The following is a 13552-nucleotide window of genomic DNA, read 5'->3' on the forward strand; positions in this document are numbered from 1 at the left end:
CCTCTGCACCGTCGCCTGCTGCAGTTTTTCGCCACGTAAGTAATAGTCCTTCCTACCATTCTTCCTACCAAAGTGGACCACCTTGCACTTGCCAACATTAAATTCCTCATAAAACTCACTGACTATTGATGGGACGAATGGCCTGGGTTGCTACACAAACAGAGGAATTAGGAGCAGAAGTCGGCAAATTCAGTCCTTCGATCCCGCTCCGCCATCCAATCAGATCATGGCTGATCTCTCCCTGGTCTCAAATCCATCTGTTCCCCATATCCCTCTTCCCCTTTTTTTCATTAGAAATTTATCCATCTCCTCCTTGAACCCATTCAATGATTCACTCTCCACTGTGCTATGGGGCAGCAAGTTCCACAGGTTCACCCCCCTCTGTGAGAAGTAGTTCCTCCTCATCCCAGTTTTAAATCTACCGCCTCTCAACCTATATCCTGTGACCTCTTGTTCCAGATTGCCCCACAAGAGGAACCATTGATCCACATTTACTTTATTGATCCCTTTTAAGGTTTTAAATACTTCGATCAGATCCCCTCTCATCTTCCAAACCCCAGCGAGTATAAGCCCAAATGGTTTAATCTCTCTTCATATATCAATATCTTTACTTCTTTAATATTCTTTGTTGTGTTACCTCTGATTCTCACTTTCTCTTTCCCAGTATTCCAGCCCTACTCTCTATCTGTCCATATCTGTCTTTCTCTGTCTGTCTCTCTTTCTCTGTGATTCTGTTTGTTTTCCCCTGGTCCCCTGCTGTGCCCCACTATCTCATCTCTCTGCCATCTCTCTGCCCATTTCTCTGCCCACCTCTCTACCCATCTCGCTAACCATCTCTCTGTGTTTCTGCTTTCTTTGTCCATCTCTTTTTTGCTCTATGTCTTCTTAATCTCCTAATTTTTCTGTTTGTCTCTCTCTCCCTCTCTCTCTCAGTCGAAACCCCTGATTGCCCACGTGTCTCTCTGTCTACATGTTTCTCTGCCTGCTCATATCCTTTTCTCTATCTCTGACTCTGTCTCTCTTTTTCTGTCTTTATGTCTGTGTTTCTTTTCTCGCTATCTTTATCCTTCCGTCTATCTGCCCCTACTCTTCCTCTGTGCCCACTCCTTTGTTCCTCTGTCCCTCTATGTCTGCTGCTCCCTATGTCCTCCCTCTCTCTTCTGCTCTGCTTCTCTCTGTTTTGCCATTTCATGGGCAGTGGAATGGGTATGAAGTGATTGTGCTTTGCGGCTGATTTAGGATTGGATGGTGTGAAATGCGAAGTCAATGATTAACATTGAATAATGGGCAGTTTATAAGAAAGTTCCAGGGCAGTTGGGGTCTAAGGCACAGACACACTGAACAGGTAAGACTTTAACTGTTTGGACCTAACTCGATCTCCTCTCTAAACTGAGAAATTGCAAGTGAAGAGAGGGTTTACTAACAGACAAAGCTGTAACAGAGCAGCAGAGGGGAGAGGGTGAAGTAACCCATGGATTCTATCCTGCTTGTGGTCAGATAGTTAGAATTACCCCTCCTCATTAATAGGAAAATCTTAAGCGTGGCTCATTACAATCCAAATATTCAGAATCCCAGATTCTGGAAACCTCAGGATGAAATCTGGGAAGTGTTTTTAGAAACTTTAAAGACACAATTTTGAGTTGCTTCAGTTAGAAAAACGGTAAATTATTTTCTAAATAATTTTACTCACACAAGCTACAAATGTACTCCTTATTCTGTTGGGATTAGGTGAGGAATGTGTGTGATAACTGACACTCACTGAGAGGGGTTTTACTGTACTTATTGCTGTCAACATTTGAGACAGAAAACTATCGTTCAAGGTCACCTTGAACCTGCTGGATTTGCCATTAAACTTTATTTTGCTGCGACATTAACTGGATGCAAAATATCACTAAATGGGAATTAAATTTTATTGTCCCGGATTGGTCGGGGAAGGCGAACAGGAACGGAGAGGTTTTCGGGGTCGGACAGAGAGGGGACATGTCCTCTTTTCTTCGTGCTCTGCCACTTTTCTTTTGGCTCACGCCCAACCCTTGTTGCCCCCAGTGATGCCTTGCCGTTATCCTGTGGCTTGTTGTCTTTTTCTTTTTCTAATATATTATTACTTCTGTTAGTTGTTTTTCTTGGGTGAGATGATGAATGAGAGGTACCCTCCGGGGGGAGGGAGGGGGGGTGAAGAAAGGCAGGGGTTGTTGGGTGGGGGGGGTGAAGGAGAAAGCGGGGTGATGGTCTGCTTCTGCCATGTTTTCGATGGTTGGGGAGATGGTTGTTGAGGTGGTGTGTGTTGGGGGAGGGGGCTGTTAGGTTGGGGATTTCTGTGCTTCTGGAGGGATTGTTCAGGGAAGGGGAACAGCAACAGAGAGAGGGAGAGGGAGGGAGAGACAGAGGCTGGCAGGCTAAGGAGAAACTAAGGAAATAGAAAGCATCTGGAGAGAAAGAGACAGTGAGAGAGAAGAGGATAACAGAGATTGTGGGGAAATGGAGAGACAGAGCGGATGTGTGTGTGTGAGTGTGTGTGTGAGAGGGAGAAAGAGATAGTGGAGGAGAAATGTCAGGAAAGAGAAAATCAGAGGGAGAGACAGAGAGGGTAAGGGGAGAGGGGCAGGGAGGGAGGAGAGAGAAGCAGGCAAAGGGAGAGGGAGTGTCAACAGAGGAAGAAAAGGATTGAGAGAAGATGGCAGAGAAAGAGGGGAGAAAAATAGGAAAGAGAGAGAATCAGACAGAGAGATGAGAAAATGGGATAGATGGAGGGTGAACAGCGGAGAGAAAAGAGATGGAAGGACAGAAGAAGAGAGTGAGAGATTGGTACAGAGAGATGGATAGAAACTGTGATAGACACAGAAAGAGAAAAAGAGAGCAAGAATGTTGGTTTGCGACTTTGAAATAAAATGGGTGGAAGTCATTGAAACAAGGACATTCCAAAGAAGCTTGTAAACCAAGAAGCACGAGAACACAGGTCACTGCAGTCACTGAAAGGTCACCTTGCCTATCTGGTCAGGAAGCTGCCATTAAAGAGTGGGCTTCCTGTGGGTGGGGTTCCCTGTTCCCGTGGGTGGGGAGTTCTCAGCTCCTGTGGGTGGGGTTCCCTGTCTCTGTGGGTGGGGTTCACTAACAGCTGATGTATTTGTGATCTACAGAATCTGGAGCAATGATTCTGGTGGGATTTCTACAAGAATTCAGCCAGGTAGGTCAATATAACACTCTCCTCTCCGTCATCCTGCTCTGAACTATCCCTAATTCACGATGGGGTGCTGCTTTGCAAAATAAAACCCCTCTCTGTTCTCTCCATCATGTTTCACTCTGGTTCTCACCCTCCATTTCTTTCTCTCAGGTTCTCTCCTGCTCTCTGTTGTCCAATTTAATTTCACTCTCACTCAACTGTTTCACTCGTATTCTCCTTCCTTGCTTTATTTTTCTTCTCCTTTTCTTTGCTACTTTAAATTCTCGATCTCCTTTCATCCCTCATTTTCGCTCTTTCCATTTCTCATTCTTTTTATTTGACTTTTTTCTCCAAATTCACATTTCACTTTTTTCTTCTCAGCTCCCACTGTTTCTTCGTTTATTTGCCTTCCTCTGTCTACCTCCTCTCTCTCTCCGTTTGCTGCTCCACTGTTCTCAGTCAGTCTCCGTCCTTTTCTCAATTGGAGACCTCTCCCTCACACTGGACCGAACCCCAGTCTGATCCTCTTCGATGAACTCAAAGATTCCAAGGTGACTATCGGAAGAGGAACAGTGTGGTTCTCCCCCGTGTCCCCGGGGCCAGTATTTATCCCTCAACCAACAACTCTAAACATCAGGTGACCTGGTTATGATCCCAGTGCTGTTTGTGGGATCTTTCTGTGCACATATCGGCTGCCATGCCAACCTGCATTACAACAGTGGATATCAAACCTCTCATTGGCCGTGAAGGGTTTGGGACATCCCGAGGTCAGGAAAGACACTGGCCTAAACCTCGGGTCTCACCTGCAGTGGGAATCGCTGTGGGTGGGACGGAGAGCTTGAGGGGCAAGCGAAAGGACTGTTGACCTCGAGGGGGAGTTTCTGGGACCGGGATGGGTGGGGCAGGAAAATCTGACCCACTGTGTGAAACGCAAATCATTTCTGTCACATTCCTGACTCCGAGAGATCCCTAATGACAGGTTTATGATGAAATGTGGGGAGGTCAAGCCCTGAGGGGAATCTTGACAATGGAGCAAACTCCACGGGCTGGATCTCTTACTCCCATTGGCCCCATTTCTCCTTGTTTTAGACTTTCTTTCCGATTTTATTCCCGGTTTTGTTTCTGGGAAATAACTCTTGAAATGGCAGCGAGTTTATCCAGTAAGCAGGTGACTGCCAGGCCAGTTCCATGTTGGATAGCGTGTCTGTCACATGTTCTGTGCTGTTAGGAATGATACAATTGGCTGGATCAAAGAGGGGAGGAACACCCAACTTCCAATCACCATCCACTGGTACCTTAACACGATACAGGAAATGTCGGCAATACTCAGTCGCTCTGACCACACGTGTATAGTGAGGAGAGGAGTTCATAGGCTGCGTCTTATAGGCACCATATGTCCTTCCCTTCCACCCCAATTAAAGAGTCAATTAAAGAGTCTTTACTCTTTACTCAGAGGGTAGTAAGGGTGTGGAATGCCCTGCCTGCAGCAGTTGTGGACTCGCCAACTTTAAGGGTGTTCAAATGGTCAGTGGATAGGCATATGGATAACATTGGAATAGTTTAGGTTAGAGGGTCATTAGATTGGTTCCACTGGTTGGCGCAACATCGAGGGCTGAAGGGCCTGTACTGCGCTGGAATGTTCTAAGAAGCCCCTTCCCACTCCCCCGGGCACATTGCAGCTATTCGATACTCTGCACGACATTAATTTCTGGTGATCAGGATCTCGGCCCCCACCTGGGGAAGAGATTCAGTCTTAGAGAAGTACCGGTCAATCTGATTGGTCAATTTGAGCAGTTGGGGCGGCTGGGGATTGGCCGGCAGACCCCGGGGAAGAGAAGGTTCTGGAGATGATGGACGTCCAGGTGAGTCCATGGTGTTGGTGGGAGCTGGTTGGCTGATTCCAGCGAGGGGTGGGGGTGGTGGGGGGAAGGGGACTGGGGGATTGGGTTTCAGACACCGGGGAGAGGGAAGGTTATAGGGGGTATGACTGACGGTGGGGGGGGGGTACACTCAATGGGCACTTTGGACCCCTACTAGAGGCCCCCCTTCTTGCCCAACACCAGCTATACCCACCTGGCCTGGGCCTTGTGCTGCTAGATGGGGTGAGATAGTGGCAGAGGTGGAATGAGACACATGTGGCCAATAATTGATCACTTACGGATCTCAACAGATCCAAGGGTGAGTGGGCAGGCCTAATGCCTCCTCCTCCCAGGGACGGGGCTGGGACCTGTGGGAGGCCAAGTGCTGAATTTAATGAGCACCTACCTTCAAACGCACCAAAAGTATGAAGTTTATTTATTAGCGTCACAAGTAGGGTTACATTAACACTGCAATTAAGTTACTGTGAAAATCCCCAAGTCACCACAGCCCATGTTCAGATACACTGAGGGAGAATTTAGCACGGCCAATGCACCTAACCAGCACGTCTTTCACACTGTGGGAGAAAACCACAGCACCCAGAGGAAACCCACGCAGACATGGGGAGAATGAGCAAACTCCACACAGACACTGACCCAAGCCAGGAATCGAACTCGGGTCCCTGGAGCTGTGAGGCAGCAGTGCCAACCACTGAGCCACAGTTGCAAAAAAACCTGTTCATTTTGCAAGATGAATCCTTTGTTGAAATTTCTGCTCAGATACGTTTGCAAATCCATCATAAAGCAGTCAGGCAGCTTATTAAAATACAATAATTTCAAAGAAATTGGTATTAAAATATTCTGTGATATCTCTCAGGGTGCTAACTTGGTGCAATCTCAGTAATGCAGCTGGAAACAGATTCCACACCAAAAATAAGCACTTTTGCTGTGAGTGTTTCACGTGAGTGTTTAATGTGAGTGTTTAATGTGAGTGTTTAATGTGAGTAACCTGATTTCAAATCACTGGAAACGACTTTTAAAAACCTGTGCGGAAAAGACTGGAAAGTCTCAGCAGGTCAGGCAGTGTCGGTGGAGAGAGAAACAGAGTCAATGGGCTGGGTTTTACGGGCGACCTGTGGGTAGGAAGGCCAGTCGCTGGATGCCTGAGAGCGGGCATCATACCTTCAGGGGTGGGGGGCATGCCCAGTGATGGCTTTCCCAGCCCCTCCCTCTGTGGTGGGAGAGGTGTCCGGTGGGTTGCCTGCTCCTGGCCTTTACTGGGGTCCTGACGTGGGAAAACATGAAGGCCCCGACCCCCCCCATGTCACTCTGATATAACGGGCAATGGGAAGAGGGGGGCCGACACACACTGTACTGCAGTGGGCAGGTTCAACACTGTGGGCCACTGCTCAGAGCGATGGCAAATTGGGGGGAGGGGGTAACCGCCTGCTCTCTGGGTGCCTGGTAAAAGTGGCAGCCCCTCCCCGCAGGTCTCCCTCTCTGCCCCACCACCCCCTCCCGTTCTGGGCTCTGCTGATTTGGGGGAAAACTGTTTTGGAAAATGTCACAATGTTCAGGTGCAGAGGCACGGAGCGGAGAGTAGAATGATACTAAACTGCAATCACTCATTGTGAAGAGTTATTCAAGAGTGAAGCCATCTGGAAACCATAGATTTAAAGAGAAGAATGGAAATCTGGAACTCTCTCTCTCTCTGTCGAAACTGACAGCTTACCTGAAAACACCAAACCCAGGTGAAGATAGTGATAGACCAGGCCTGAGGGCTGAATGGCCTCCTGCTACTCTTGTCCTGTTATATCCACAGCTTTCACTTGTGGTTGCATTGCTGTTTGGCAGCACATTCCAACAGCTCAGTCAATCTGGGAGTGAAAACCAGCTCTGTGAATTCTAAACACAGGAATATTGGGGGCTCAGTGTACAGCCGACTGACCAAAGCAACTCCAGCGTTCTGCTATGTCTCAGTGCGTATCTGACTCTCCCACCTCTAAACTACAATCATGTGGCCATGAGCTTAATTCCCCCTCTCCCGACATTGGAACTCTTTAACCCATAATCCAGGCTGGCGCTCCCAGTGCACGACTGAGGAAGTGCTGCCCTGTCAGAGGTACAAACTTTAGGCTGATTCATTGAACTCTGGATTAATTCAGATGATTGTAAAAGATGTCATTCCAATAGATGAAGAAGTGAGGAAAGTTTCCTGTGTGTCCTGGCCAATATAATCATGGACCTCCCGCACCCCGGACATTCTCTCTTCCACCTTCTTCCATCGGGAAAAAGATACAAAAGTCTGAGGTCCCGTACCGACCGACTCAAGAACAGCTTCTTCCCTGCTGCTGTCAGACTTTTGAATGGACCTACCTCGCATTAAGTTGATCTTTCTCTACACCCTCGCTGTGACTGTAACACAGCATTCTGCACTCTCTCCTTTCCTTCTCTATGAATGGTATGCTTTGTCTTATAGAATGAAGTTGATCTTTCTCTACACCCTAGCTATGACTATAACACTGCATTCTGCACCCTCTCCTTTCCTTCTCTATGAACGGTATGATATCTATATAGCGCGCAAGAAACAATACTTTTCACTGTATGTTAATACATGTGACAATAATAAACCAAATCAAATCAAACCCTCTGACAACATCCTGAAATCAGATTGTCTGGCCATTGACACACAACTAGTTGTGGAAACTTATTAGATGGAGATCAGTTGCCATGGTTTCTACATTATCGCAATGACTGCTTTTCTAAAGTCTTTCATTGCCTGTGAAACACTCTTCAAAGTCTGGAGGTCATGAAAGGTGCTATATAAATGCAACTCTCTCTTTCTCTGGGTTGTGGAAATAGGTGGAATCTCCTGCCCTGCCATTCAACCCAACTAGACTATCCCTAATGTTTGTCCTATACATAATCCTCGTCTCATATGAATGAAGAGCAGGAGTAGGCCATTCAGCCCCTCGAACCTGCTCCGCCTTTTAATAAGATCATGGCTGATCTGATCGTAACCTCCAATCTGCATCCTGCCTATCTCCAATAACCTCTCGATGATCTGATCACTCCCTCACTCGTCAAGAATCTGCCCACCTCTGCTTTAAAAATATTCAAAGGCTCGGCTTCCAGCCCCTCATCAGGGAGAGTCTTATCCAACTCCCTCTTAAATACACAAATCCATTTGTCTCGGAGATTGTTACCTTTGAATTTTAATGAAGATTCTAGCTTTGTAAACTCTCCAAGAACAAAGAATGATAAAAGTACAGCACAGAAGGAGCAGGCCCGTGCCGATCATACTGCCCCAACTAAAGTTAAACAAAGTTCCACATTCTATATTGTTGGTTCTTATTTGGATTTGACAACTGGTTATTCCATCCTCCTTTTTCCAAATTCTTCTCCAGCTGTGGGGAGATTTCCCTTTGAGCTTGCGCCTGAGAGAACTCCCTGGTGTAGCTGCAGAGAGTAGGATCGAATCTCCCTGACTGCATTGTCCCCTATCATTACCACATTCCCTTTTATTCCCCCGCTCCCCCCCCAACTTTAACAGTCTCCAGTTTTGTGGTGCGCCTGCCAGCAATCTCTTTTCTCACCCACAGAGATAGCAATTACCTTGTAGCTGTCACCGTGACAATAGCAGAGACTCTGCCACCACGGTAACCTGGATCCACAAACCTGCCGGACTCACAGTCACAGCCTCCTGACCAGGGTCAAGTGTCAAAGTGTCCAGATAATGCCCCCTGCTTCCTGGGGCTCCACAAAGCCCGAACCCATCCTCCCATCTCAACCTAATCTTGTTCGTATGTTTAATGAATGAAAGTTTCATGTAAAATTATTCACTTTGTTTTAAAATTAATCGAATGAATAAGATAGAATCCCTCCAGTACAAAAGGGGGCCATTTGGCCCATCGAGTCTGCACCGCCCACAGTCCCACCCAGGCCCTATTCCCATAAACCCACATATTTACCCTGCTAATCCTGCAAATACTAGGGTCAATTTAGCATGGCCAATCAACCTAACCCTCACATCTTTGGACTGTGGGAGGAAACCCATACAGACACGGGGGGAACATGCAAACTCCACACAGACAGTGATCCAAGGCGAGAATTGAACCTGTGTCCCTGGCACTGTGAGGCAGTGGTGCTAACTGCTGTGCCACCGTGCCAGCTAGATCGCCTCCTTTTCTCTCATCTATTTGCACAGAATTCTCAAGCCCCCAATTCTGTTTATACTTCATTCTGTGTTACTGGCTGGGATTTTCCAGTTGTTCACAGCAGCGGGATTCTTTGAACGGAGATTAAGCTGGAGCAGCAAGTTGACCGTCCTCTCTGACACCTGAAACAGGGAGTGAACGGCTGGGTATTCAGGCCATGAACCTTAGCTTCTCTCTATGAACCGAATCAAACCATTTCACAATGTTAAGGTCTGTGTGCGTTTCCCCTTTGATCTGAGAGATCGAATAGACTGGACCTGTACATGTTAGAGTTTAGAAGGCTGAGGGGGGATCTTATAGAGACGTACAAGATAATGAAGGGGATGGATAGGGTTGAGGGAGGGAGATTCTTCCCACTTAGAAAGGATAGCAGGATAGAGGGCACAGCCACTGCCATTCCAGTCTAACTGAGGTCTCCTGGCTTCTATGCCTCTGGTCACAAGGTTCAGAAATAATTCTTCACACCGTTCCCTCTGAACAGATTGCTGTCCTGTTCTCCACTCTCAGTGTTTTGTCTGCGTCCAAGGTGGTGAAAGTGGCTGAGAATTATGACGGTGAATTTCCCTGGTATCTATCGAGGGTAAGACTCCAGCTTTAAACATTAACAGGGAACTGAGTGAAAATTCCAGGAGGAGGTTCAGTGCAGTACTGAGGGAGTGCCGCACTGTCAGAGGGTCAGTGCTGAGGGAGTGCCGCACTGTCAGAGGGTCAGTACTGAGGGAGTGCCGCACTGTCAGAGGGTCAGTACTGAGGGAGTGCCGCGCTGTCAGAGGGTCAGTGCTAAGGGAGTGCCGCACTGTCAGAGGGTCAGTGCTGAGGGACTGCCGCACTGTCAGAGGGTCAGTACTGAGGGAGTGCTGCACAGTCAGAGGGTCAGTACTGAGGGAGTGCTGCACTGTCAGAGGGTCAGTGCTGAGGGAGTGCCGCACTGTCAGAGGGTCAGTGCTGAGGGAGTGCCGCACTGTCAGAGGGTCAGTGCTGAGGGAGTGCCGCACTGTCAGATGGTCAGTACTGAGGGAGTGCGGCACTATCAGAGGGTCAGTACTGAGGGAGTGCCACACTGTCAGAGGGTCAGTACTGAGGGAGTGCCGCACTGTCAGAGGGTCAGTACTGAGGGAGTGCGGCACTGTCAGAGGGTCAGTACTGAGGGAGTGCCACACTGTCAGAGGGTCAGTACTGAGGGAGTGCCGCACTGTCAGAGGGTCAGTGCTGAGGGAGTGCCGCACTGTCAGAGGGTCAGTGCTGAGGGAGTGCCGCACTGTCAGAGGGTCAGTACTGAGGGAGTGCCGCACTGTCAGAGGGTCAGTGCTGAGGGAGTGCCGCACTGTCAGAGGGTCAGTACTGAGGGAGTGCCGCACTGTCAGAGGGTCAGTGCTGAGGGAGTGCTGCACTGTCAGAGGGTCAGTGCTGAGGGAGTGCCGCACTGTCAGAGGGTCAGTACTGAGGGAGTGCTGTACTGTCAGAGGGTCAGTACTGGGGGAGTGCAGTACTGTCAGAGGGTCAGTGCTGAGGGAGTGCCGCACTGTCAGAGGGTCAGTACTGGGGGAGTGCCGCACTGCCAGAGGGTCAGTGCTGAGAGAGTGCCACACTGTCAGAGGGTCAGTGCTGAGGGAGTGCCGCACTGTCAGAGGGTCAGTGCTGAGGGAGTGCCGCACTGTCAGAGGGTCAGTGCTGAGGGAGTGTCACACTGTCAGAGGGTCAGTGCTGAGGGAGTGCCGCACTGTCAGAGGGTCAGTACTGAGGGAGTGCCGCACTGTCAGAGGGTCAGTGCTGAGGGAGTGCCTCACTGTCAGAGGGTCAGTGCTGAGGGAGCGCCGCACTGTCAGAGGGTCAGTACTGAGGGAGCGCCGCACTGTCAGAGGGTCAGTACTGAGGGAGCGCCGCACTGTCAGAGGGTCAGTGCTGAGGGAGCGCCGCACTGTCAGAGGGTCAGTGCTGAGGGAGTGCTGCACTGTCAGAGGGTCAGTGCTGAGGGAGTGCCGCACTGTCAGAGGGTCAGTACTGAGGGAGTGCTGTACTGTCAGAGGGTCAGTACTGGGGGAGTGCAGTACTGTCAGAGGGTCAGTGCTGAGGGAGTGCCGCACTGTCAGAGGGTCAGTACTGGGGGAGTGCCGCACTGCCAGAGGGTCAGTGCTGAGAGAGTGCCACACTGTCAGAGGGTCAGTGCTGAGGGAGTGCCGCACTGTCAGAGGGTCAGTGCTGAGGGAGTGCCGCACTGTCAGAGGGTCAGTGCTGAGGGAGTGCCGCACTGTCAGATGGTCAGTACTGAGGGAGTGCGGCACTATCAGAGGGTCAGTACTGAGGGAGTGCCACACTGTCAGAGGGTCAGTACTGAGGGAGCGCCGCACTGTCAGAGGGTCAGTACTGAGGGAGCGCCGCACTGTCAGAGGGTCAGTGCTGAGGGAGCGCCGCACTGTCAGAGGGTCAGTGCTGAGGGAGTGCCGCACTGTCAGAGGGTCAGTGCTGAGGGAGTGCCGCACTGTCAGAGGGTCAGTGCTGAGGGAGCGCCGCACTGTCAGAGGGTCAGTACTGAGGGAGCGCCGCACTGTCAGCGGGTCAGTGCTGAGGGAGTGCTGCACTGTCAGAGGGTCAGTGCTGAGGGAGTGCCGCACTGTCAGAGGGTCAGTGCTGAGGGAGTGCCGCACTGTCAGAGGGTCAGTACTGAGGGAGTGCCGCACTGTCAGAGGGTCAGTACTGAGGGAGTGCCGCACTGTCAGAGGGTCAGTACTGAGGGAGCGCCGCACTGTCAGAGGGTCAGTGCTGAGGGAGTGCCGCACTGTCAGAGGGTCAGTGCTGAGGGAGTGCCGCACTGTCAGAGGATGGGAGGAGTGGTGTGTAGTGTTGGGGGTGAGCGGTGGGTGAATAATGAGTACAGGGTCATTGTGAGGGTGGGGGAACAAGGTCAGGTGGGGGGAATGGGTCAGGGTAGGGGACAGGGTTGGGGGTGGTGGGACAGGGTCGGGGGGGTACAGGATGGGGTTGGGGGGACAGGGTCAGGGTGGGGGGAACAGGGTCAGGGTGGAGGGACTGGGTCTGGGTGGGGGTGACAGGGTCAGAGTGAGGGACAGGGTGGGGGTGGGGTGACAGGGTCAGAGTGAGGGACAGGGTGGGGGTGGGGTGACAGGGTCAGAGTGAGGGACAGGGTGGGGGTGGGGTGACAGGGTCAGGGTGGGGAGAAACTCTAAAACTCCAATTAACTTTCAGGAAACATTTGTGATTTCAGATTGAAACAGGCGTTGTTGGTGAATTTGAAACCTTGTTAGTTGATGATCACAACGGAACGTTTGGGATTGATAACCGAGTTTTACTCTTCACTCTGAAGCCTTTCGATCGGGAAGAACAGTCTCGCTATGAGCTGCAGGTTTGTAAAAGTCAAACTGGGTGTCCGTTGCTGCGGGGCACTGAGCTGTATCACTGCCCTCACTGGGGCTGGTATTTCTCCAGCTAGACCACACTCACACACTGGTGATGTTTCTCTCACTCTCAGCCATGTACATGGGCACAAGCATCACTGGGTTAACACAGGCCATTTGTGCCATCTTGCCTTTGCTGGCCCTTTGGTGGGGCCAGCCTCCTTCACCACCACGCCCCCCCTTCCCCACACCCCCCCCCCCCTCTGTAGTCTGGCACTCTTTTCCCCCTTCAAATATTGATAAAAAATCTCTTTGAAAGTTCCTGTTGAATCTGCTTCCACTGTCCTTCAAGCAGCACGTTTACACGCCGGGTAAAAAATGTTTCTTAAACCTGTTTTTTCTGTCCTATCACAAACACTTTCTCTTTATTTATTCTTATCAGAACCTCTCAGGACTGTGAACATTTTATCAAAGCACCTCCAGCTTCCCTGTTGGAATTGGATTCTAACTGGCCTTATCCTGGGGCTGCTTTTCACAGAATCATAGAATCCCTGCAGTCCAGAAGGAGGCCATTCGGCCCATCGAGCCTGCACCGACCACAATCCCACCCAGGCCCACACACTCACCCTACCTCGTCCCCCTGACACTAAGGGGCAATTTAGCACGGCCAATCCACCTAGCCCGCACATCTGTGGAGTGTGGGAGGAAACCGGAGCACCTGGAGGAAACCCACACAGACACGGGGTTAAAACCGTACTTCTCACTTTGCTTCTCTTTAATCCTAGGTGAACATCACAGATGCTGAGGGGAGACAAGTGGGTGATCCGATTTCTGTTACAATCATTGTTTCCGATCGGAATGACAACGCTCCACAATTTCAGCAGGAGTTATTTTTAGCCAGGGTTCACCAGGGAGCTCCTCCAGGTAACACAACACAAGCCCAGAGACACAACATCACTGCAGATC

The 13552-nt window shown here is 50.2% G+C and overlaps 1 protein-coding gene across 1 annotated transcript in view; it reads left to right on the top strand.

Annotated features, from left to right (window-relative positions):
* The first annotated feature begins 3139 nt into the window (after positions 1-3139).
* cdh16 (cadherin 16, KSP-cadherin) overlaps positions 3140-13552 on the top strand; it is a 56089-nt gene continuing 45676 nt past the window's right edge. The window contains exons 1-4 of the mRNA XM_080186679.1: positions 3140-3184; positions 9715-9813; positions 12457-12594; positions 13372-13510. Coding sequence (XP_080042805.1) covers positions 3149-3184; positions 9715-9813; positions 12457-12594; positions 13372-13510 — 412 coding nt within the window. The 5' untranslated portion in view covers positions 3140-3148. The remainder of the gene's footprint in view (positions 3185-9714; positions 9814-12456; positions 12595-13371; positions 13511-13552) is intronic.

The sequence above is a fragment of the Carcharhinus amblyrhynchos genome, chromosome 4, assembly GCF_965287045.1.
Source record: "Carcharhinus amblyrhynchos chromosome 4, sCarAmb.v2.hapA, whole genome shotgun sequence".
Taxonomy (NCBI): Eukaryota; Metazoa; Chordata; class Chondrichthyes; order Carcharhiniformes; family Carcharhinidae; genus Carcharhinus; species Carcharhinus amblyrhynchos.